The sequence below is a fragment of the Aquarana catesbeiana genome, linkage group LG03 (genome assembly GCF_042186555.1).
Source record: "Aquarana catesbeiana isolate 2022-GZ linkage group LG03, ASM4218655v1, whole genome shotgun sequence".
In the NCBI taxonomy this organism is placed as follows: domain Eukaryota; kingdom Metazoa; phylum Chordata; class Amphibia; order Anura; family Ranidae; genus Aquarana; species Aquarana catesbeiana.
In genome coordinates, this window is record NC_133326.1 from 676,320,720 (window position 1) to 676,348,021 (window position 27,302).

At 44.5% G+C, this 27,302-nt stretch overlaps 1 protein-coding gene across 6 annotated transcripts in view; it reads right to left on the bottom strand.

Moving 5' to 3' along the window:
• Positions 1-27,302, bottom strand: part of PER1 (period circadian regulator 1) — a 79,388-nt gene that overhangs the window by 37,605 nt on the left and 14,481 nt on the right. For 4 of the 6 annotated variants that reach the window (XR_012243086.1, XM_073622910.1, XM_073622906.1 and 1 more), the window contains exons 2-3: positions 4,166-4,458; positions 464-562 (exon numbers count right to left, since the gene is read on the bottom strand). Coding sequence is in view for 5 of the 6 variants with exons in the window: in XM_073622910.1 (XP_073479011.1) it covers positions 464-562; positions 4,166-4,395 (329 nt within the window). In the remaining variant the exon portion in view is untranslated. Of the gene's footprint in view, positions 1-463; positions 563-4,165; positions 4,459-9,882; positions 9,970-14,699; positions 14,818-27,302 lie in introns of those variants that run through there. The other 2 variants (XM_073622907.1, XM_073622909.1) reach the window with 2 other exon arrangements.

A 27,302-nucleotide genomic window follows, 5' to 3' on the forward strand; every position in this document is an offset into this window, starting at 1 on the left:
TGAAGGGGAGGTCAGGAGAAGAAGCTTCCCCAGATGTAGTGTTTTCATGTGAAGGGGAGGTCAGGAGAAGAAGCTTCCTTAGATGCAGTGTTTTCATGTGAAGGGGAGGTCAGGGGAAGAAGCTTCCTTAGATGCAGTGTTTTCATGTGAAGGGGAGGTCAGGGGAAGAAGCTTCCTTAGATGCAGTGTTTTCATGTAGTTTGGCATCTTTACCCTGGGCACATCTAGACCTTGTCTAGTTCTGATCACCAGAACTAGAATAGGGAGAAAATCTTACTCACTTGGTTAAATGTTATTGTTGTGCCTCCAGGACAGGAATTGAAGGGAAATCTCCCCAGTAGGAAAAAAAACAGCAAAATATAACCTGATGGGAGTTTTAACCCTTCCCTTCCCTATCCACAGCAAACTAAAAAAAAAAAAAAAAAAAAACAGAACACTGACTTCCAACGCTGACTGGACTTACCTGCAGCCGCTGGTGGAAGGATTGTCCTGTTCGGAGCTATTGCTCAGGAGACTGTATGCGATGGAACTGCTGGGGGGCGAGGGGCTGTTAGAGTTTGTGCTGTGGGTGGAAACAAAATGCATCACATGAGAAGAAGCATAGAAGAGCGATGGCAAAAAAAAGTGGTCCATCAAGTCCCATTTATTATTTTATTCTTTTATTATTTTAGTTTTTTTTTTTAAACCTTTTTGTTTGAGTATAGATCTTGTCCCAAGTATGTTTGATTTACATACTGTTGACTGACTCACTATCTCTGCTGGAAGTCTATTCCAAGCATCCACTACTCCTTTCTGTAAAATAATACTTTCTAAGATTAGTTTTGAGCGTCCCCTCCTATTAGTTTACGTTCATCTCCTTGTGTTCTTCATCTTATCTTCATCTTGAAAATATTGCCCTCCTTGGTGGCTTCTCTGGCACCCCTTTCATTTTGTCCCATCTTTTACTATTATTTTACTATTTCCTATAATTATTATACTATTATACCCCCCCCTTTTGTTTTCCTGTTTTCTTCTTCCCCCCCACCTGAGGAACCTCTACCCTTTATCTTCCAGGCTACTAAGAAATTTTGACCCTAGACCCCCATCCCCTGTTCGCTCTAAATGTAAACCCCCCCCTTACTCACTGTTTGCTCCCCCTCATACTTATCTAGGCTATTTGTTTCATGTTGTTTAATTCAAAATTGGATTCCACACAGTGTTACCCTTACTCTCTGGTGGTTTCAGGATGGGCCGATTAACACCTCACTCTCATTATCCTGGTTTCCTACCGTCAAGTTGTACTACCGTCAAGGTACTAGGCCTCTGCGCTTGGGTCCATCCAATAAGCCTATGTGAACTAAGTTTTTCAAGTCTGACAATATGTAACTGTCTCCTTAATTTTCCTTTGTAATCTCGTTGAATTCTAGAAATAAATAAAATTGAAAGAAAAAAAAAAAAAGAAATTAAATACGACCCTCCTTAACCTGATTCACATTGTTATGGCTCTTTAACCCTGGCTTGGTTGAGGTGCAGTTTACGACCCTGGACCCGTATAGCACCCTGCACGCCTCGCACCAAGGGCCAAGGTGAGCGCCCACGCAGGGTCCAGTGCCTGAAACAACATTACAGGCCATCCCCACCAGCAGAAGGTCCAGGTACGGCTTCTAAGGTTTTACCGAGCTACCATCAATCCAGAGGCACTCCTTCTATTGTGGTATTAGAAGACATTGAAGAGTTGACTGAAGAATCCAAAGCAAAAAAAATGTAAACTAGTTATGGTAAGAGTGATTTTTCCATGAAGGAGAAGAGGTCCATCACCTTAGGACATTAGCAAAAACTGAGGACTCGGGGAGTAGTGTAGGGCTATAAGGGATGCCCAGAGGGGGGTGTCCTGGAAGCTTTCTCAGTGTCCAATAACCTGAAGGCACCAGCCTATAACCCAGAGTCTATGCAGATCAAGCCTACGTCCCACATTAAGATGAATAGATGGTTGAGCTTCAGTTTAAGCCACCCTCCAAACTGCCCCCCTTTAACCAACACAGTAGCTGGAGGGGGTTGTACATATTCTGCAGCTGCAACACTGCAAAACTTGGCAAAAATGACACCCCGTGTTATGTTCGTGGCCCATTCAAATGAATAGGGGCGCACTGCAGCTGTCCTGCAACTCCATGCAATGCACACAGTCCAGGACTTTCAGGGTTAAACAGGTGCTTACCAGGAAATATAGCACCTCCCAGCCACCTGTCAAAGGGAGATCCAATGCAGATCACTTTTCAGAGGCAGCAGGAGCCAGCACTAACGTAAATAAGCACCTCTTATATTTAAAGGTTTGAACTACATCTCTCCCCTCCTCTTTTCCAAGACTACGTTTTTATAATGTATTACAGCCCTCAAAATTTCCACTCGCCAGCTTGCATTTGGCGAGTGGAAATAAGCTGATGGCGAGTGTGTTGAGCTGCATCGGTGCTCCCGGCAGGTGGGGCTGGAAGGAAGCCGATTGTATATATACACTCAATATATACATATATATATATATATACACATACATACATACATACATACACATATATATATATATATATATATACATACATACACACACCTCTATATACTCTATATACTAGCCCTCAAATAAGGCAAGTGGAAATAAGCTGAAGGCGAGTGTGGAGCCGAATTGGAAAGAGGGCAGGGGTTGGGTGGGGCAACTGGTGGCCTGGCTAGTAGCTGAGAACTTGAAATTTTGAGCCCTAATGTAGTATATTATATTATTATAAGATTACATTATAATAATATTATATATTTTTTATAACCACATTTAGTTAGAGCAAGTTAGTTAGTTTTATAACCACATTTAGGATCAGGAAGTTTCAGGAGGAAAAAATGGATCTTTTGAAAATGCAGCAAATCCAAACACATGGGGCATCTTGGGTATCGTCCTGTAACGCTTGCTGCACGTGCTCTTTGCAAATGTTATACCCCGCACATTCCTAGAGTACAATATATGCTATTGTAGCCATATGTTCTGTGTGCTGTCCATGGTGCTGAAAATCGCCTTTATTACATAGGTTCACTTCTACTACTGCTTTCCAAAAGGCTGCTAGACGCGGGGCCTGGATTTGCAACAATTACATAGACCAGGGATATGCAATTAGCGGACCTCCAGCTGTTGCAGAACTACAACTCCCATGATGCCTAGCAAGACTCTGACAGCCAAAAGCATGACACCCAGAGGCAGAGGCATGATGGGACTTGTAGTTTTGTAACAGCTGGAGGTCCGCTAATTGCATATCCCTGACATAGGAGATATAATCTTTAGGGCTGAACTTTGAGCACAAAAAGTAATTAAACATTTTTTTTTTTAATTTAATTTAAATTAAAAAAATTGAATAATTTTAGTATGTTCCTTGATAACCACAAAGGAAGTACATCCACAAACTCAGACACTACCTAATGCCGAAAGTGTTTAGATATTTGCTTATCCCGGACTTCAGATTTAAAGCCCCACTGCAGCCATTTTTATTTTTTATTTTTCACCTAGAGCAAGGGCGAGTCAGAGCCCCTGCCAGGTATTTGTGTCCCAATTGCAGAGATATTCCCTTACCATATTGGTGAGGTTTTCCATCACTTCCTGTCGGAAAAGGAAGTGATCAGAATTCTCCCAAATCGAGACACAGACAAAAAAAAAACATTTCTAGTAAAGTCGCAAAGAGTTAGAACTTTTAACTATGTTTCTATTGCTGTCTTTGTCTTAAATTCACAGTGGACAACACCCCCCCCAATATCTTGCATGGGTGTAATAAACGCAGGATGTTTTAAAATATCTCTCCAATGGAGTTATAGGCAAAAAAAAGTTTGCAGAAATTGTAACTCTTTTCTTACTCTACCCAAAACTGAAAAAAAAAAAAAACGAAGTGCTTTAATCTCTTGCTGCACATATAATGCATATATGAGTCCAAGGAAGGCAGAGTTTTCTGTGTAGAGAGCCGTTCCCAGCACAGTGACCGAGCTCTCAAAGACAGCTCTTGGTCTCTGTGGGTATGGCTCCTGAATATGTGACTACTGTGACAGCCAATCACAATAGTCAACTGATCCCCCCCCAGTGTAAAGGCCTTGTTAAAGGGATGCCAGAGTAAGGCGGAAAAGGGTAAACCCAAAATTTGTGCTCCCGGTCTCGCCCCCCTCTCACCTCTTGCTGCTCTCGGTCGCCTCCAACATGGCCGAATCTTTCCCATTGCCGCTCGTGCTGCTGTGGGAGCTCCGGCTTTGCCGAGATTCGTTCCCGTTGGACTCGTTCCCGCTGGAGCCGTGGCTGTTGGTGTCCGTCTCGTCCTGCTGTGTCCCCTCCATCTCCCGCGCCCCCCGTGTTCTCCTCCCCCTCTCCACGAGAGGGGGAGGGGGCTCGCAGGATCCGTTCATCGCCTCCGTCTTGGCCAATCAGTGGTGTGAAGGACCAGAGAATAGATGTAGAATGAAGACGATCTGGGGGGGGGGGGGAGAAACAGAAAAATATGTTTAAAAATTAATATAATAATAAAAAATAAAAATATACAGTATCTATATATATATATTTATATATATCTATCTATCTATCGAGATCTATCTCTATCTATCCACACACACTATATATATATATATATATATATATATATAAATAATTAGACACATAGATAGATGCAGGAGCATAAACACTGCAGAATACCTGTATTCCTTCACTAGAGTTTTGGATAGCTTTGATGCTGTATTGTAGTGATATATGGGATGTTGTCCCTTCTTCCTTTATATACCTTGCATAGGCCGGTTGTCACAACGAGGATTGTGCCCAATCATTGACATTACTGTCCCTCATGTACGGTCTGAGGGTACAAGCTGATCTGACTCACTTATTACATTTGCTCGCATACCACTTAAAGGAGTTGCAAAGGCAAAAGGTTTTTTTAGCTTAATGCATTATATACATTGTGTGTAGCAGGCCCCCCCAGCACCCCCCCCCACCCCCCCCCCCATACTTACCCTGAGCCCTTTCTCTATCCAGCAATGTCCACGATTCCCTCGGCCGCCCCGGGACTCTCCTCCTGATTTGGCTGGGGCACAGCCGTGGCGCCACTGGCTCCCGTGCTTGTCAGTCAAAGTCAGTTAGCCAATCAGGGGAGAGAGGGGGCGGGGCTCCATGTCTGATTGGATACACGGAGCTCTGACTCAGGTCGGGTGCCCCCATAGCAAGCTGCTTGTCTATGGAGGGGGGTGGAGAGAGACCTGAGAAGAGGAGGATCCGGCCTGCTCTGTGCATATCCACTGCATATATATGCAAGTATATGTTTGTTATTCTTTTACTTAAAAAAGTGAGACTTTACAATCACTTTAAGTACTCCCCACTCATCTCCTCGGCCTGAAGATTGTCCGCTAGATGCAGAGGACGCATGTCAAAGGCCATCTCTTGACACCTGCTACTATAGGCTGAAAGCGGCCTATTTACAAAAAGGTACAAAACCCACATTTCTGCACTTTCATCTCTATTAAAAAAAAAAAAATTACAAGTGAAAGTAATTTGATTAAAGTGGTTGTAAAGGCAGGTTTTTTTTTTTAATTTTATCATAATACATTCTATGCATTAGGATAAAAACCTTCTGTGTTCAGCAGCCCCCCTAATACCTACCTGAGCCCCATCTAGATCCAGCAATGTTGCAGGAGTGTCTCGGCTGCCCGGGACTCCCCTCTTCATTGGCTGAGACAGCAGTGCGGTGCCACTGGCTCCCGCTGCTGTCAATCATAGTCAGTCTGCCAATGAGGAAAGAAAGGGGGCGGGGGCGGGGCCGGACCGCGGCCCCATGTCTGAATGGCCACCTGGAACTAGGGCTCGGCTCGGATGCCCCCCTATAGCAAGCTGCTCACTGTGGGGGCACTCAACAGGAGGGAGGGGCCAGGAGCACCGAAGAGAGAACCGAGAAGAGGAGGATCTGGGCTGCTCTGTGCAAATCCACTACACAGAGCAGGTGAATATGACGTTTGTTATTTTTAACTAAAAAAAAAAAAGAGACTTTAGTATCACTTTAAGGCTTCGTGCATACTGGATGTTTTTAGAGCTGCTGTTAGAGGCGTCTGGCCCTTTGCTTGCCTTTATCTGGCCCTTCCTCCCACTGACACCAACGATGGGGAACTATTCATCCGACTGACACCAACGATGGGGAACTATTCCATCCACTGACACCAATGATGGGGCACTATTCATCCGACTGACACCAACGATGGGGAACTATTCCATCCACTGACACCAATGATGGGGCACTATTCCATCCACTGACACCAATGATGGGGCACTATTCCTCCCACTGACACCAATGATGGGACACTATTCCTCCCACTGACACCAATGATGGGGAACTATTCCTCCCACTGACACCAACGATGGGGAACTATTCCTTCCACTGACACCAATGATGGGGCACTATTCCTCCCACTGACACCAACGATGGGGAACTATTCCTTCCACTGACACCAATGATGGGGCACTATTCCTCCCACTGACACCAACGATGGGGAACTATTCCTCCCACTGACACCAACGATGGGGAACTATTCCTTCCACTGACACCAATGATGGGGAACTATTCCTCCCACTGACACCAACGATGGGGAACTATTCCTTCCACTGACACCAATGATGGGGAACTATTCCTCCCACTGACACCAATGATGGGGAACTATTCCTCCCACTGACACCAACGATGGGGAACTATTCCTTCCACTGACACCAATGATGGGGCACTATTCCATCCACTGACACCAATGATGGGGAACTATTCCTTCCACTGACACCAATGATGGGGAACTATTCCTCCCACTGACACCAATGATGGGGAACTATTCCTCCCACTGACACCAACGATGGGGAACTATTCCTTCCACTGACACCAATGATGGGGCACTATTCCATCCACTGACACCAATGATGGTGAACTATTCCTTCCACTGACACCAATGATGGGACACTATTCCTCCCACTGACACCAATGATGGGGAACTATTCCTCCCACTGACACCAACGATGGGGAACTATTCCTTCCACTGACACCAATGATGGGGCACTATTCCTACCACTGACACCAATGATGGGGCAATATTCCTCCCATTGAGGCCACATTCCGGCCCCCCTAAAGTTTGAAGGGCAGCAAACTATCCCTTTGTTTTGAAGGTCTGGAGATCCCTGGTATTGTGTAAGGACAGCTTTAGTGAAACCTCTAACTAATACCAGGAGTCTAATGCCGCGTACACACGGTCGGACTTTTCGTCTACAAAAGTCCAACGGACGCTGACGGACTAAAGCTGGCTGGTAATCCGATCGTGTGTGGGCTTCTCCGGACTTTCAACGGACTTTTTTAGCCTCAAATCCGACGGACTTTAGATTTGAAACATGCTTCAAATCTTTACGTCGTAAGTACGACGGACCCCGAAATCCGCTCGTCTGTGTGCTAGTCCGACGGACAAAAACCCATGCTAGGGCAGCTATTGGCTACTGGCTATGAACTTCCTTATTTTAGTCCGGTGTACGTCATCACGTACGAATCCGTCGGACTTTTGTGTGGTCGTGTGTAGGCAAGTCCGTTCGTAAGAAAGTCTGCCGCAAGTCCGCCGAAGGTACGTCGGAAGTATGTCGGACAGGCTGTCGGACTTTTGTAGACGAAAAGTCCGACCGTGTGTACACGGCATTAGGGGTGGAGCACTTCTCTCCCTGACTTTCTATACACTATTACACTTATAAGATGTAATCTATCTTGTTATTACTGACTGCTTATGTTATCAGAAGCATTCAAATGACACGGAAAGGCTGAGTAATCCCCTATTATATAACATTATGTATATGAAGAATTCTGTGTGTCATCAATGTAGATCAGAAACAAAAGAAGAAATTGGAAGGCTAGAGTAAAAAAAAAAAAAAAAATACTTGCAACCAAGAATAATAAAAGCCTCTTAGAAAAAACATTGTTAAGCTAATTATAGGCAGATGTAAGAAAAACGACAACTGATAGTTATGAAATCAATTTAAAAAAAAAAAAAAAGGATTATTTTAAACACAACTAGTTTAAAGCAGCATTCAATGCAATGAAGGAAGAGGACATGCTGAAGAGGTAAATAACTTTTTTTTTTTTTCTACCGGTAATTAACTGATTAAGGTCTGCCGTATGCTATTCTATGCTATTGCTATGCCTAATTAGGGTCCCCTGCTGCAGTTCTCCATGCCTGCCTCCTGTCCTGCCTGACCCCTGTGTCTCCAGTGACTATGATGACTCCTGTGCACACCTATGCCTCCAGCGACTCTTGTGTCTCCAGCAACCCTGGTGGCCCCTATGCACTCCTGTGACTCCACTGACTCCTTTGTCTCCAGAAACCCTGGTAACCCCTGTGTTCTCTTGTGTTTCCAGCAGCCTTGGTGACCCCTGTGCGCTCCTATGTCTCCAGCAACCCTGGTGACCCCTGTGTGCTCCTGTGTCTTCTGTGACGCCTCTGTCACTAGCAACCCTGTTGACCCCTGTGCACTTCTTTGTCTCCAGTGACCAGTGCATCCCTGTGTCCCCAGGGCACCCCTGTGTCTCCAAGGTGCTCCTGTGTTCCCACCTGACTCCCCATGAGCCAGTGTCTCCTCACAGCCTCTGGTATGCCCCACAGTTGTTGGTCTACTATGCTCCATCACCAGGACCCTCTCCAACTTCAGGTACACTATGATGACCCCTGTGTGCTTCTGTGCCCCCAGTGACTCCTGTGTCTCCAGTTACCGGTGTTTCTACAGTGTGCTTCTGTGCCCCCAGTGACTCCTGTGTCTCCAGTTACCCTTGTTTCTCCTGTGTGCTTCTGTGTCTCCAGTAACTCCTGTGTCTCCAGCAACTCTAGTCACCACAGTGCATTCCTGTGTCTTCAGTGACTTTTGTGTCTCCAGCAATCCTGGTGACCCCTGTGCACTCCTGTGTCTCCAGTGACTCCTGTGTCCTCAGTAACCCTGGTGACCCCTGTGCACTCCTGTGTCTCCAGTGACTCCTGTGTCCTCAGTAACCCTGGTGACCCCTGTGCACTCCTGTGTCTTCAGTGACTCCTATGTCTTCAGCAATCCTAGTGATCCCAGTGTACTTCTGTGCCTTCAGTGACTCCTATGTCTCCAGCAATCCTGGTAAACCCCTGTGTGCTCCTGTGTCTTCTGTGTCCCCAGTGCGCCTGTGTCTCCAATCCACCCCTGTGTTTCCAAAGTGCCCCTGTCCCCCTACATGATTCCCCATGAGCCCCTGTGTCTCTGCACAGCCTCCGGCATGCCCAACAGCTGTCTGGCCTACTACTCACCATTGCCAGGACCCTCCGCTGCCTCTCCACCTTCAGGTACACTCCTCCAATCACCTGAACTATCCTTCTCCCTATGGATATGGACCTTAGTCCATGAAAATCATGTCAAGATTTATTGTACTGAAAGGAAGGTACCATGAAAAATCAGTTAAGAAAAGCGAGAGCCCATTTTTCACATGAAGTATTACAATACCAGAATGAAGATATCATGAAAAATGGGGTTCAAAGTAGGGGTGTCCCTCTCATGTCACGAGTTACCGAACCGAAAGACAGGTAGCGTGAAAAATGAAGTGAAAAGCTCCGTGTCTCGTTAATGGTAAACTACAGGCCTTGTATGAGCCATCATAATTAGCCACAGATTTCCTCTTTTAATCATGACGGAGTGCCAGCTACACGGTGTGCGCCAGCAGGATAACAGGCCATTTAATGACTGCAATAACCTTAGCAGGCACAAAGCAATCATCGTCTCTGTGCCTTGGAGCGTCTAGTTGGCAGCTGGGTGGGAAAATCATCTGTAGGAAGGCTCGTTAAGGCGTTCGTTAATGGGCTTTTCCGGGCAGCGTTCAGCGGAGGTTTTACCTGTGGGAATCATTTTATAAACATCTCAGGATCTGCTCCGTGCCAGAGTGCAGACAGCCACCCAAGGAATATCCTGCTTTCTGATTGGTGAACAGCCAGTGTTACCCACCAATGAACTGACGGCATCCAGCAGACACCAAACTCATTTAATGGTCAGTGGAAATTACAAAAAGCCTCCTTAATGGAAACTCAGGCTCTGGCTGTCTATGATTATCTAGCACTTTTTTCTTTATACTTTTGGAGTCACGACTTATAACAAGATCAGGAGTTTGGATTTCCCGTGCCACATGGCTGCTCCCGGTCAATGAACTGCGGCCAGGGACAGCCAGGAATGAAGCATTTTCAAGTGGGAGCCGCAATGGCAGCCTACTAATTTTTCTTAAGACTATGGACATTTAACTACTTACATAGTAAGCAGCGTGTTTTTGAAAACAGCTTGTCTATTGGAAGCGTGAAAAACACGAATCAAAAAAATGTGTTCAAATCCGCATAGAAACAGAAAGGCAAAGGAATAGCGTAGCCTAATGCCGCGTACACACGGTCAGATTTTCAGACGGAAAAACAAAGTTCCACACATGCTCAGAATCAAGCAGAATAGCCACACTGGCTTTTGAACCTCCTTTTTTTTTTTTTTGTTGTCGGAATGTTCGATCGCGTGTACGGGGCATTAAGAGAGCTTTAAAACAAGCCATCACTGAACTCCGTATCTGCTTTTACTGTGGAGTTATTCATTCTCAAAGATCACAGCAAAGACTCTGAAGTCTTTCCAACTCTCTCCATGTGATGGCAGGTCTCTCCCTATCTCCCCCCACGTATTGCACAGCTCTCTCCCCCCTCTCTCCATGTATTGCACAGCTCTCTCCCCCCTCTCTCCATGTATTGCACAGCTCTCTCCCCCCTCTCTCCATGTATTGCACAGCTCTCTTCCCCCTCTCTCCATGTATTGCACAGCTCTCTCCCCCCTCTCTCCATGTATTGCACAGCTCTCTTCCCCCTCTCCCCATGTATTGCACAGCTCTCTCCCCCCTCTCCCCATGTATTGCACAGCTCTCTCCCCCCTCTCTCCATGTATTGCACAGCTCTCTCCCCCCTCTCTCCATGTATTGCACAGCTCTCTTCCCCCTCTCCCCATGTATTGCACAGCTCTCTCCCCCCTCTCCCCATGTATTGCACAGCTCTCTCCCCCCTCTCTCCATGTATTGCACAGCTCTCTCCCCCCTCTCTCCATGTATTGCACAGCTCTCTCCCCCCTCTCCCCATGTATTGCACAGCTCTCTCCCCCCTCTCTCCATGTATTGCACAGCTCTCTCCCCCCTCTCCCCATGTATTGCACAGCTCTCTCCCCCTTCTCTCCATGTATTGCACAGCTCTCTCCCCCCTCTCTCCATGTATTGCACAGCTCTCTTCCCCCTCTCTCCATGTATTGCACAGCTCTCTCCCCCCTCTCTCCATGTACTGCACAGCTCTCTTCCCCCTCTCCCCATGTATTGCACAGCTCTCTCCCCCCTCTCCCCATGTATTGCACAGCTCTCTCCCCCCTCTCCCCATGTATTGCACAGCTCTCTCCCCCCTCTCTCCATGTATTGCACAGCTCTCTTCCCCCTCTCCCCATGTATTGCACAGCTCTCTCCCCCCATGTATTCCACATCTTTCCCCCATGTATTGCACACTTTTAATTAAGAGATTTCCCCCTGCAGTACTTTTTTCTCCCACTAGATGCCCTCAGTCTGATGGCCAGCATTATTCATTACACTTCATCTGAGGCTAGGTCATCCCGGACGAGCCCCCAGCCTGTAACTGGACAGTGAAAGGAGAAGCAGCACAACGATGAGCTGGTGTTTCTGTCACTCTGTTCTCTCCTCCTATCAGCATGCTTAATGTCAGCACATGCACTGATTGGCTTCTTGTGCTGCTTCTTCCTCTCACACCCCAGCTATGCTGTACAGGGCCTGCAAGAGGCGGATACCAGGTCCCATTCAGGTACTTACACGGATGGCCAACATCAGTCAACCCACTTCCTCTGAGGCTAGGTCATCCCGGACGAGCCCCCGGCCTGTAACTGGACAGTGAAAGGAGAAGCAGCACAATGATGAGCTGATGTTTCTGTCACTCTGTTCTCTTCTCCTATCAGCATGCTTCATTTCAGCACATGCACTGATTGGCTTCTTGTGCTGCTTCTTCCTCCTCTCACACTCCAGCCCTGCTGTACAGGGACTGCAAGAGGCGGATGCCAGGTCCCATCCAAGTATTTACACTGCCGGTATTCAAACAAATACATTGAATGATGTAGTAATGATTGCAGAACTGTATTCATTTGTGTCTTTTAGATCTGCCTGGGCCCTCCGTAATCATCAAGATGGGAGTTCATAAGAAAGGACTCTCTGTAAAGAGAATCTATCATCCTTTTAACGATTTTATGAAGAACGACCGAAACCACATAACAGATGTGACCCCATACACTACAATCTCATAGAAGATTTAACGCGCTCCCGTCACTTCAAACGTCGTTTTCGATATATTTACAAATCTGCGGCTTTCATTAAAATATATCCCCCGGTGACCCCGGCAATGAGGATCACTTCCTGTTAAGGGTGACAACACTCTGCCCTCATCTTCCCGAGTTGTCACCCTGTCACGTGTGGCTTTTGGTGGAGACCACAAGCAGCTGTTCCTGACGCACATCGCACAGGCATGGCCCACCGTGGTCACCCTCAGGGGACCCGCCATTGCTGAAATAAATTGAAGTATGAAGTAGCTGCAAAGAGGCAGCAGGAGATCAGCAGCATTGACATGCAACAGAGGATGGAAAAAAAGTCAATGCAGTTTTTCAAATTTAAAACCAAACTCCAGTTTAAAAAAAAAAAAAAAAAAAAAGGGGGCCCCCAACCCACAATTCAAACCCCTCCCCCAGCACTGCCGGGGTTAAGAGCTCATTAGGTCTAAAGCTTACCATTTACTATACAATCTGATTATACAACTACGTAGTACAAGGGCCCGTCTGATTGGATACTACCTGAAGTGATTTTCTCAGGGTTGTCCTCATTACATCCTAAACTGGCCATACACGATACAATCTGATTGTACAATCTTTATACAAGATCCTTTCCAAAATTTGTTTTAAAAAACGGGAGGGGGGGGGGACACACTCTCTAACAACTCGTTTTTCCATTGTGTCGAATCAGACAGGCACTTATATTATAGAACGTTGGCGGTAGATCTAAGGGTCACGATATACACATTACAATCTGGCCATACAATCTCTGTACAAGCAATCTTTGATCAACCAAAACTATGCAATGTGAGGACCTACCCTACCCAATCGATTTCTATCCAACAAGGCAGGACGTTATACTACATACCTGTTGGTAGATCTAAAGGAGATTGTACAAATCAGACAATCGTAGCCAGTAGTAGAGGCTGATCATACACGATACAATCTGATTGTACAATCTTACCTCTTTCAGACTTACCTGTTTTAACATGGAGATACACCTAGACAACTCGTTCCATTGTATCAAATCAGACAGGTCATTATATTTTACAAATGATGGTAGATCTAAAGGGTCATACACATTACAATCGCTGTACAATCTTTACACAAATCAGATTTACCCAAAAACAGTTTTAACACCTAAACAATTCGTTCCATTGCCTCAAATCAGACAGGACCTTATACCAAATCAATTGATGGTAGATCTAAGGGTCACCATACACATTACAAATCTCCATACAATCAACCATAGATCTACCAAAACTATGAGGACCCACCTACTCCAGCCAATCGATTTTCATCCAATCAGACAGGCTTGCTGGTAAGTTTGAAGGAGATTGTACAGTTTTTCTAACCAATAGTAGAGGATTAAGGCTGATCATACACAATACAATCTGATTGTACGATCTTCTCTCCTTTAGACTTACCCAAAAACTGTTTTTAATATGGGGACACACCTAAACAATCTATCTACAATTCTATTGCGTCAAATCAGACAGGACCTTATACTAAATAAAATCGATGGTAGATCTAAGGGGTCACCATACACGTTACAATCGCTGTACAATCTTTGCACAAATCAGATTTACCCAAAAACTGTTTTAATAATGGGGACACACCTAAACAATTCGTTCTATTGTATGAAATCAGACAGGACCTTATACTAAACAAATCGATGGTAGATCCATGGGTCACCATACACGTTACAAATCTCCATACAATCAACCATAGATCTACCAGAACTATGAGGACCCACCAGCTCCAGCCAATCAATTTCCATCCAATCAGACAGGCCCTTATACTATATAAATCGATGGTCGATCTAAGGGTCACCATACACATTACAATCAACCAGAGATCTACCAAAACGATCTACCTATCCAATCAAGTTGTATATAAAATCCGGCAAGCTCTTGTACTACATGCTGTTGGCGGATCTAAAAGGAGACTGGACAATCCACGTTAAGCTCACCACACACACACGTGTGATTGTACAATAAGATCGTATAGCCAGTAGTAGAGGATTAACGCTGATCATACACTACACAATCTGATTGTACAATCTCTATTAGGACCTACCGGATATGATACTATTTAAATGGACTTTTATAAGTTTGTCCTTATATTACATGAACCTATAGGAGATTGTACAATCAGATTGCATAGTGTATGGTCAGCTTTAGTGGTAGAACTACAACCATGAAGATGCAGATAGCGAGCGTGCAAAAATAAAAAATAACGATTAACGGTGACAACGTCTCCCTGATCCCCCCCTGCGGGGAGAGATCCTAGGAGCCCCGGTGCTGCACCACTGATGGAAGCTCACCTCCTCCTCCTCTGTGTTCTGCGTCCTCGTCTCCTCGCTCTCCCTCTAACATCCAGCTCTCTCCTCTCTGCCTCCCTATAGGTGCTCGGCCCCCGTGATGTCACTGACCCCGCCCCCCGTGCGGTAATCGCCCTCACACGTGGAAAACAGTGCTGCCTCTCCCCGCTCTGTGATTGGAAACCTGGAAGCGGGCCAATCAGGGAGCAGCTCCTGCATAACATGCAAATACAGGAGTGTGGATTGGGCATGGATTAACCCTGCGCTGGCTGCAGGCAAGGATGCCGGGTGGGGGGGGGGGCTGGTGTGCCGATCGCCTTCCGATTACATCACCGCGGAGCGTCTGGTATGGTGCACCTGTCATGTACAGGGACCGACGACAGACCAGGAGAAAGCAGGAGAGTCCTTGTCTGCACTTTTCTTCTGCGTCGCTGACTCTTAAGCCTCGTACACACGATCGGATTTTCCGACGTGGAATTGTGTGATGACAGGGCTGCTGGTGGAAAATCCGACCGTGTGTACGCTCCATCGGACAATTGTTGTCCAACTTTCTGCCAACAAATGTTGGATGGCGGGTTTTAAAATTTTCCGCGGACAAATGTGTGTTGTGGGATTTTCCGATCGTGTGCACACAAGTCCGTCGGACAAAAGTCCAAAGTACAAACACGCATGCTCGGAAGCAGAAGCGGTGGGTCTTGAAAACGAGCGTTCGTAATGGAGAATTAACATTCGTGACGCGGCAAATTATGAAATCTCGAAATGCAGCGCACAATTCTCTTCTTCTATAATGGGATAATAATGAAGTTATTGCAAATGGATTTTCAAAGGCTTTTTTTTTCTAGTGATATCAAGAATAATATTATTATGCTTTTTTTTTTATTATATTCTGTTGAGAACAATTTATTTTATTATATATTATTATTATATATATATATATATATATATATATATATATATATATATATATATATATATATATATATAAATATTATATTATATAATAAAATAAATTGTTCTCAACAGAATATAATAAAAAAAAAAGCATAATAATATTATTCTTGATATCACTAGAAAAAAAAAGCCTTTGAAAATTCATTTGCAATAACTTCATTATATATATATATATATATATATATATATATATATATATATATATATATATATATTAATATTATATTATATTTTTATTATATTTTATTATATGAATTATATTCTTTATTATATTCTTTTTTTTATATTCTTTTTTTATTTTTTTATTTGTGCAAGTTACCACAACACTATTATCCTCTAGTTTTTAAGATCAAAGATACAACTATGTTGGTGTCCATTGTCATTTTACATTGTATTTTTTTAAAATGTAACTGCTTACTCCCAAACTGTCATTTGAAGTAAAACACATAGCCAAGTATTATTCTACACAATGTTTTTTATTGTGCATTAAAAAAAAAAAAACAAATTTGTTTTCTTTTTATAATGCACAATAAAAAAAAAAAAAATGTATTAAAAGAAGAAAACATATAAAATTAGACATGCTATCTGCCAATAGAACTTAACCAAAAAGTGCATTCTATGCATCCAAAAATATAGAAAATATAACAAAATCAAATTATTATTATTCAACCAAAAAATAAAATAAAAGTCTCATGTATGTGTCCTGCTTCTTGATATAGGGGGTCAGCAATGGCAAGAGTTGGTGAAAGCAGAGGCCCGTCATCCGGAGATAATTCCGAAAAAAATCATCCGGATTATTCTCCTGGAGCTCCCACAGCAAAGGCATATGACATAATTGGTCACAATTAATAAAGCAACCAATTTTTGGTCCAAGAACTCCTCCTCCTCCTGTTCTTGGACTGGACTTGGGTCAAAGCAATAACTCCAAAGCCAATAATAAATAACACGTTATCTCCTCTGATTCCGCAACATGGCTAGTTGACGAACGACCGTTCAGAAACGAACTGAAAAGCGCAAAATGAAAAGTGCGAATTGAAAAGCGCAAAATGAAAAGTGCGAATCAACACTCACCAAACTTCTACTAACACGAAATTAGCAGAAGGAGCCCAAAGGGTGGCGCCTGACAACTGAACTTCCTCTTTATCGTCACTACGTTCGTGTTTGTTGGCCGACAATTCCTTGCCGTTTGTATGCAAGACAAGTTCCTGGCCAACGCCCTTCAGGAAAAAGTCTGGCGCTTTGTCTGCGGAACATCCGATCGTGTGTACGAGGCTTAAGACTCCATTCACACCTGATCGCAGGCAGAATCGCCGCAAAACGCAGGACGTGTTTTGCAATGCCGTCAACTTCTAATGTCCCCCCCGATCGTCACACGGTAAATCACGCTGCAATCGCAGCAAATTACAACGCTGTCGCCCCAAAAGAAGCTCATGTTCCTTTTTTGAGCGACAAGCGGCGTGCCTTGCGACGTGACAATCGCAGCGAGAATAAGGTGTCGTTAGAAGTGAATGGCATCGGAAACGCGTCCCACATTTTGCAGTGATCTGAAATCGCGGGGGGCGCCCGCGATCAGGTGTGAATAGAGCCCTGGGCGCATACTGGAATCGTGGGGCGAAATCGCGCAATTTTGCCCGCAATTCCAGAACGGTGGCAAAACATGGGACGCGTCTACGATGCCAATATTTCTTAAAGGCACCCCAAAAGCACTGCAACTTTGCCGCGATTGTCGAGCGTCAAAAGGCGCTAAAATCGCAGCAAAAAAGAACGCAAAACGCTGAACGCTCCTGGCTCTTTCCCAAGATTTGATACATGAGCTTCTTTGGAGTGTTTTTGGAGCGGAGGGAGGCCCATTGAAATGAATGAAGCCGCTCCAAAAACGTGCTACAAAAAAAAACGCTAAAAAAACCCACTTATATACAGACTACTGATCCAGCATTGCTTCCTCCTCCACTGATAAGACACACACCTTATATACAGATTACTGATCCGGCACTGCTTCCTCCTTTACTATCTGACATATATACAGATTACTGATCCGGCACTGCTTCCTCCTCCACTATCTGACATATATACAGATTATTGATCCAGCACTGCTTCCTCCTCCACTATCTGACATATATACAGATTATTGATCCAGCACTGCTTCCTCCTCCACTATCTAACAAGACACACTGTCACCTTTTTTACAGATTACTGATCCAGCACTGCTTCCTCCTCCACTATCAGACATATATACAGATTACTGATCCAGCACTGCTTCCTCCTCCACTATCTGACATATATACAGATTATTGATCCAGCACTGCTTCCTCCTCCACTATCTGACATATATACAGATTACTGATCCAGCATTGCTTCCTCCTCTACTATCTGACATATATACAGATTACTGATCGAGCACTGCTTCCTCCTCCACTATCTGACATATATACAGATTATTGATCCAGCACTGCTTCCTCCTCCACTATCTGACATATATACAGATTACTGATCCAGCACTGCTTCCTCCTCTACTATCTGACATATATACAGATTACTGATCGAGCACTGCTTCCTCCTCCACTATCTGACATATATACAGATTACTGATCGAGCACTGCTTCCTTCTCCACTATCTGACATATATACAGATTATTGATCCAGCACTGCTTCCTCCTCCACTATCAGACTTATATACAGATTATTGATCCAGCACTGCTTCCTCCTCCACTATCTGACATATATACAGATTATTGATCCAGCACTGCTTCCTCCTCCACTATCTGACATATATACAGATTACTGATCCAGCACTGCTTCCTCCTCCACTATCTGATATATATACAGATTACTGATCCAGCACTGCTTCCTCCTCCACTATCAGACAAGACACACACCTTATATACATATTACTGATTCAGCACTGCTTCCTCCTCCACTATCTGACATATATACAGATTACTGATCCAGCACTGCTTCCTCCTCCACTATCTGACAAAACACAATGCAGTTACTTTGTACACGGTTTAGCAGTTCCCCAGCCTCACCCTATTTGCTCATAGAAGGGATCTGTTGCTTTTGCATTCTGCTGCTAATCAGGAGAGAATAGATTTATTCCGGAGTTCCACTTTAACAACAATTTTCGCCAGCAGGCAGATCATTTGCTTTTTTCCCCTTTAACCCTTCTCTCCCCGAATGCAAAGAAAAAACCCCTCAGCAGAGACACACCCAGAGCATGAGACAGACAGGGCCGATGCCAAGTACATAGTGTTCCAGGGAAAGCAATCATGGAAGGTGGTGAGAGAAGCTGCAGGAGAGAGAAAGAGAGAAGCTGCGGAGCTGAAGCGGGGAGAGCGACTGCGGGGGAGGAGAAAATCTCTGGGATCCCCCCTGGGTGACATGGCAGACTCCAGGATAATAGAGCCCACACACAGCCGTATGCTGATCTGATCAGGTTACCAGGTCTTACATAAACGAGAGGGCAGTGCGGCCCACGGTGTCATGATAGCGTCTTATATAAAAGGCAATTATGTAAAAGTGTGCAGTGTGGTGTGACAGCAAGATACTGAGATTCTTCAGCATCGCCCACCAACCACTGGTCTGTTCTATGAAGATTTTTTTTTTATCGTTTGTCATAATATGAGTTTACATCATTAGCACATGTAGGAGGCATTCGGCCTGGAGGGTTACAAAACTCCTCAGTACAGCCACCTGACAGGCCTACAAGCAAAACAGATCATATTCACTAATGCAACCAGGAGTGGCCTCCTCACTACACCAAAGAGGCTGGCCTCCTGGAGCTTCAGACAGGTTTGCATTCCTCCTGCAACACAGAAATGTCACTACATAGGAGGAAAAAGCCAGCTAAGGCCTATATTCCTTTGCAACAAAGCAAGTGGCCTTCCGAAGTGTCAGGGACATTGACCTCCCCCTGTTCTGAGGAAGCTGACCTCCAATACTGTAGGGAGACTGACCTTCCAATGCATGAGAAGCTTCATCGCTCAATATAGGGAGGCTGACCTTCAATACATCAAGGAGGCTGGCCTCCCAATTAATGTCAGAAGCTGACCTCGAAAAAACATCAAGGATGGTGACTTCACAATGTACTGAAGGGGCTGACCTCCATAAGGGAAGCAACCCTATAAATGCATCGAGCAGACTGACCTTCCAATGCAGGGGAAGCTTTACCCCTCAATATAGGAAGGCTGAACTCCAATGCATCAAGGAGGCTGGCCTCTCAATTAATTTCAGAAGCTGACCTCACAATGCACCGAAGGGGTTGACCTCCAATACATAAAGGAGGCAACCCTACAGATGCCTTGAGGAGACTGACCTTCCAATGCAGGGGAAACTTCCCCCCTTAATATAAGGAGGCTGAATGTCAATACATCAAGAAGGCTAGCCTCCCAATTAATTTCAGAAGCTGACCTTCAATACATAGAGGACAGTGACTTCCCAATGCACTGAAGGGGCTGACCTCCAATGCATAAAGGTGGCAAACCTCCAAATGCATCAATGAGACTGACCTTCCAATACATTGGAAGCTTCATCCCTCGAAAAAAAGGAGGCGGAACTCAAAAACATCAAAGAGAGTTGCCTCCCAACTAATTTCAGAAGCTGACCTTCAATACATTATGGGCGTTGCCCTCCAAATGCATGGGAAGACTCATCTTCCAATGTGTCTAAGAGGCTAATCTAACATTGCTTAGAACAGGATGACCTTCAATGCATGCAAAGGCTCATTTTAAAAATGCAACTAGGAGCCACAAACCGCATGGAACAGTACGACCACCAATATGTCCCCAACATTGATCTTTTGTAAAGAAGGGTCTCCCTTACAGTTAGAGGAAGTATGTCCTTTAAATTAGTGATCAGTGAAGAAGACACATTGGTGGGCAGTAGAAAAATGTCTCCCCCATTGATGGTCAGGGAAGAAGGGTCTCCCTTACATTTGTGGTCAGTGAGACAAGGGATACCATTGGAGGAAGCATGTTCTTTACATTAATGATCAGTGAAGAAGACTCCTCCTTACAATGGTTAGCAGTAAAATAATGTTCCCCCCCCCCCCCCACCACCACCACCACTGATGGCCAGTGAAGAAGGGTCTCTCTTACATTTCTGCTCAGTGAGACAAGATATAGCTATGGTGGGCAGTTGAAGGTAGTATGTCCTTTACACTAGTGATCAGTGGAGAAGACCCTACATTGGTGGCCAGTAGAAAAATGTCCCCCAATTGATGGCCAGTGATGAAAGGTCTCGTTTACATTTGTGTCCAACGAGACTAAGGAAACCTTCTCTGGGCAGTTGTGAATAGTATGTTCATTACATTAGTGATCAGTGGAGAAGACTACTACCAATCTTGGTCTGTAGGGTTCGATATTGAGTTGGCGTAACCATTGCAGTTATAACAACTTCAACTGGGAAGGCTGTACACAAGGTTTAGTGTGTCTATGTGAATGTTTGACTATTCTTCCAGAAGTGAATTTGTGAGGTCAGGCACTGATGTGAACAAGAAGGCCTGGCTCGCAGTCTCCACTCCAATTCATCCCAAAGGTGTTCTATCAGGTTGAGGTCAGGACTCTGTGGAGGCCAGTCAAGTTCCTCCACCCCAAACTCGCTCATCCATGTCTTTATGGACCTTGCTTTGTGCACTGGTGCACAATCATGTTGGAACAGGAAGGGGCCATCCCCAAACTGTTCCCACAAAGTTGGGAGCATGAAATTGTCCAAAATGTGTTGGATTGGAAATAAACTGGCCCTTTTGTTTAGAAAGTTTGGAGACCCCTGCTCTAAAACAAACAGGATATGTGCCCATTGTACTAAGGTGCAAAGAGCTTGGCAACAGGTGACAAAAGCAGGCACTAACGAGAAAAACACTCATATCTACTACAATGCTAACCTTTAGAAATCTGTTGAGTGTTTAATCTTTTGCTTACACCTCATCCACAAGCCTACCACAAATGATTTTCCTGAACAAGCTCATGCAGAGATAAAGAGACCTGTGGCCAACGTCCAATGCAGCCGCTTGTCTCTTTGACTTCTGAACAAACGTCTGATCTATTTATATTTTCGTTCGGTCTATCTGGTGCCGTTACAGATGTAAGCCAGGAATGAAACTGAATGAAACTCACAAGCGGAGAAGATAAATTCTCAAAAAGTTGCTGTGAACTCTCGCCGGTCCTGGATCTCGCTGAGCTCTGAGCGTTTGAATAGATTGCGTTGCGTAAGGGTCCTTTCACACTGGGGCGGTTTGCAGGCGCTATTGCGCTAATAATAGCGCCTGCAAACCGACCCGAAAGTGCCTCTGCTGTGTATCCAGTGTGAAAGCCCCGAGGGCTTTCACACTGGAGCGATGCGCTGGCAGGACGGTAAAAAAAGTCCTGCTGGCAGCATCTTCGGAGCGGTGAAGGAGCGGAGTGTATACCGCTCCTTTACCGCTCCTGCCCATTGAAATCAATGGGAGGGCGCGGCTATACCGCCGGCAAAGCGCCTCTGCAGAGGCGCTTTGCGGTGGTTTTAACCCTTTCTCGGCCGCTAGCACGGGGGTAAAACGGCGCTTTACCGCTGACAACGCCCCCGCCCCAGTGTGAAAGGAGCCTTAAAAAAGGCCCTGTGCATTCAGATACTGCCAACTACTTTAATAAAAGTAAGCCGCCTCGAGACCATAAACCGTGAGCAAATCTGCAATTTCTTCCACGACACAGCAATTATCCCAGCAGAGGATTAGGAAACATTGACGTCAATGTAAAAAATATTCAAGAAATGGAAACTTGTATATAAAAAAAAAATTGTGGTTATTCATTAAAGGGATCATCTAAAAATTGCTGGTACCGTATATACTCGAGTATAAGTCGAGTTTTTCAGCACATTTTTTTGTGCTGAAAGTGCCCCCCCTCCGCTTATACTCGAGTCAAGCACTTTTCTGCAGCAAAAAATTTCATTTTCCGAACCAAATTTGGGGCCCCGTATCTCAGGGCCACTTGGTGCTAGGAACCCCAAATTTGGTGTGCAAACCCAGTGGAACTGGTACCACAACATATTCAAAGATGGAGTTCCTAGCACTAAGTGGCCCCAAGATACGGGGCCCCAAAATCAGTTTGGAAAATGTCATTCTCTGCTGCAGAAAAGTGCTTGACATTTTCTGAACCGACTTTGGGGCCCCGTATCTCAGGGCCACATAGTGCTAGGAACTCCAAATTTGGTGTGTAAATTTGGGTTTGCACACCAAATTTGGGGTTCTTAGCACTAAGTGGCCCTAAGATACGGGGCCCCAAATTCAGTCAACTCTGTCCATCTGCAGCAATGTCATTTTGAGACCTTTGGGTTCAGAGACCCCAAATTTTGGCTGCAGCTAGGGGGCATCTAGGAACCCTTAACTACCGAGTTTGAAGTTCGGGGGACCTATGGCTGCAAATGGGCAAAGTGAGGCTGCAAATGGGCATTGTTGACCCTCTTTTCCACTTACAGTAGCTGTGCATTTCTCACCCTCATCTTATACTCGGGTCAATACGTTTTTCCCATTTTTTTGTGGTAAATTAGGGCCTCGACTTATATTCGGAACAACTTATACTCGAGTATATACGGTATATTAAAAGGAATGTTTAGTGAATTTCTACAAATTTTCTATATTTAATAAAAATATGTTTTCAGTAATTATCAAATATGGTATATGATAACATTGCATTTTTTGTTTTTTACTAGTCAATGGGTTGCTCTTTTTCACGTTTCCAGTTACTGTTGGGGTAAACATGACGTTTAGAGAATTCAATAGCTCAAGCTGAATTCTACATCCTCCTTTCCTGCTCCCTTTGAACAGTTCTGTCAACGTTTTCAATAAGAGACATCCTAATAACGGAGAAGTTATGATCTCTTCAGTTATGTGCAAGTCATCCGTCTAACTAATTACAGGTTGGTGCAGGTCCTTGACCAAGCTGTAATGCTCTGAACACTGAGAAGGACTATGAGTTCAGAGACCTCATACTGTATATGCTTATTTCGGTGCCCCACCCCCTTGAAGCTTTGCAGCTTCAAGTGTTGAAATTATAGAATTGCAATGGGTGGCTCCCCTGTCAGGTCCTGTGTGCCATCACCCAGATAGTGTGAAATAAACCAACCTTCTATGTACTTAGCAATGAATAGAGTTGTTTCAGATACTTCACATTTACTGACTCCATTAAATGCAACTCTAGGGCCCTCTAGGTCTTCACTCTGGAAAAGTTATGTACAGAGCTAATGCTGGGCTTTCCTATTCCACATGTAATTGATTATATTAAAAGCAACACAACAGACGATACAAATCAGTCAGACGACAATGCGTTTTGACCAAATTATCTCTTGTTCCACAAGGAAAGGGCTCTCTAGTTAAATGCAGAGCTAATACTGGGCTTTCCTATTTCAAATTTTTGATTCCATAAAAAGCAACACAACAGACGATACAAATCAGTCAGACAGCGAAGTGTTTTGACCCAACTAGGTCTTGTTCCACGAAGACAGAGCCCTTCTAGGTTTTCATTCTTCAGGAAGTTAATCACAGAACTAATGCTGGGCTTTCTTAGTTAAGCAACTCAACAGAACTTACAGATCAGTCAGATGGTGGTGATGTGTTTTGACCTAACTTGGTCTTGATCCACAAGGACATGGTCCTCTAGGTCTTCATTCCTGAAGGAGTAGTTAAGTGCAGAGCTAATGTTGGGCTTTCCTATTTCAAATGTATTGCTTCCATTAAAAGCAACACTACAGAAGTTACAGATCAGTCAGATGGTGATGTGTTTTGACCCAACTCGGTCTTGATCCACAAGGACGTGGTCCTCTAGGTCTTCATTTCCGAAGCAGTAGTTAAGTGCAGAGCTAATGTTGGGCTTTCCTATTTCAAATGCATTGCTTGCATTAAAAGCAACACAACAGAAGTTACAGATCAGTCAGATGGTGATGAGTTTTGACCCAACTAGGTCTTGATCCACAAGGACAGGGCCCTCTAGGTCTTCATTCCCAAGGATTAGTTAAGTGCAGAGCTAATGTTGGGCTTTTTTATTTCAAATGTATTGCTTCCATTAAAAGCAACACAACAGAAGTTACAGATCAGTCAGATGACCATGCATTTTTGACCCAACTGGCTCTTGTTCCACAAGGACAGGGCTCTCTAAGTCTTCACTCTGCAGGAATAGTTAAGTGCAGAGCTAATACAGGGCTTTCCTATTTTAAATTTATTGATTATATTAAAAGCAATACAACAAAATTTGCAGACCAGTCAGAGAGCAATGAGTGTCGACCCAACTGGGTCTTGTTCTACAAGCACAGGGCCCTCTAGGTCTTCGGTCTGCAGGAATAGTTAGGTGCAGAGCTAATGCTGGGCTTTATGATTTCACATTTGTTGGTTCCATTAAAAAAGTAACACAACAGAAGTTACAGATCAGTCAAATGGCGATGCATTTTTCGACCCAACTGGGTCTTGTTTCACAAGCACAGAGCCATCTAGGGCTTCATTCTGCAGGAGTAGTTGAGTGCAGTGCATAAATGTCAAATTTATTGATTCCATTAAAAGCAGCACAACATAAGTTACAGATCATTCAGAGAACGATGCATTTCAACCCAACTGGGGCTTGTTCCATGAGGTCCACCTCTTGAAGCCTTCATGGTGATTCCAAGCCCTAATGAAAAAGGAGAGTATTGCCCCCCCCCCCCCCCCCCGATACGCGTTGTCTTTTCTATGTGATTATATTACCCTGTTTCCCCGAAAATAAGACCTAGCGTGATTGTTGGTGATGGCTGCATTATAAGCCCTACCCCCCAAATAAGCCCTAGTTAAAGTCTTTGTAGGTCTTATTTTCAGTGTAGGCCTTATTTGGGGGGCAGGGCTTATATTACAGCCATCACTGACAATCAGGCTAGGTCTTATTTTTGGGGAAACAGGGTATTAGTCATCCAAACGACTGGGACACTTTAATCATCTGGCGTTTCTTTTGTGTCTTATGCTCTGGAGGGCTACATAGCAGGTCAATATAATGGGGATAGGAGAGATAAGGCTACCTGGAGTCAGCGTGTTGGTCAGATGAATGGTTGGTCCATAGTACGCTTGAATTCTGAATACAAGCTGCAGATTTTTACCCAAAAACTGCGGACCGTTCATCCTTCTTCTATGGTTGACATTTATCGCAAAATGAATATATTTTACAAATTCCTGCAACCAGCAGTGAAAATTTAGGCGTGAGCCGGAAGTCAATGAATATTTATGGGTTCCTACCAGCTAAAAACTAGAATTCATCAAGAGCTTCCAGGATATGTATTGGAAGAGTCGCGTTACTTTGTTTTCATTACTTGTCAGTATGAAGAGCGGAACATCATTTCCTTAACTGTAATTAACAGTATTTATAGATCAAGTGATCTATATTAGGAAGACTCCTCTTTTCTAGAAGATACCGAATCCCGAGATTTCTGGGGAACAGATGCCGTATTCGTGACCAAGGTAACAAAACATCCACTCTAATATCACCCATTCGGAACAAAAGATTTCGAGATATTGGAGCCAATAGTCAGACAATACAGAGGCGGCGGGATAAATGGCTTAACCCCCTCAATGCCAGCATGTTACACCCCCTATCTGTCCAGGTCATTTTTTCAGTGCTGTGATAGTTTGACTGACAAGTATTTGGTCTTGCAGCACTATACCGAAAAAAATGTTATATCAGAGACAGATAGAGCTTGCTTTTGGTGGTATTTAAGAACCACTAGGTTTTTTTAACCACTTGCCGACCCCACTATAGTAAAATGACAGCTAGAGTGCAGTCGGCCAGTTCTGGGGGGGCGTCATATAACGGTCCTCCCATGATCACGCCCCCTGCACGCTCCCTCGGACACAGCTGATCACAGATCGGGGTAAAGAGCCAATCGCAGCTGATCACGATGTAAACGCACTTGCCGGTTATCGACATTCCTTTCCTCACGCGGTCACAGTCAGCAGCACTTTAAACCCCCTTGAAAACAATGTTTGCTGTGGTTGGCAATAACAGTGATCACAAGGCACAGAGATGCTCTCATAGGCAGAAGGCACAGAGCCTATGATCTCCGCTGTGCAATGACAGCAGGTGCGGTAGCATTGTGTGCACATAGGCGCGCACACCAAGGCAAACAAAGAGCCCATTTTTAAATTGGTCTGTCAAAATAACTGCTCCCCCTACTGGCCATTTTACTATAGCGGCTGGTAGGGAGGTAGTTAACCACTTGCCGGCTGCCGCACACACATATACGTCGGCAGAATGGCTCGTACAGGCAAATGGGCGCGCCCGCGGGTCCCGCAAACTCGATGTTCGCCGGCGGCCCGCGATCGTGAGTCGGAGAGGCAGCTCCTTGCAAAGGGAAACCTTACCTCATTTACTAAGCTCTGGAGCAACTGCACTTGCACAGGTTGCAAGTGCTCAGGCTATTTGCTTTAATATGGAAAAGGTTGATATCCTATTTGATATACTAAAATAAAATAGATACAAAACTGGTAAAAACTTTTAAAACAATTAAAGTAGGTTCAAATCTATTATCGTGTTTCATTAAAAAAAAAAAAAAGGTTTCCCATGAGAAGGGCTGATGGGTGTGACATCCCATGGTACCCCCACACTTCATATACCGGAACCCCATAATGAGGTTCTGTTATTGCAGTCATACATAGAGGAATGGGTGGATATTGAT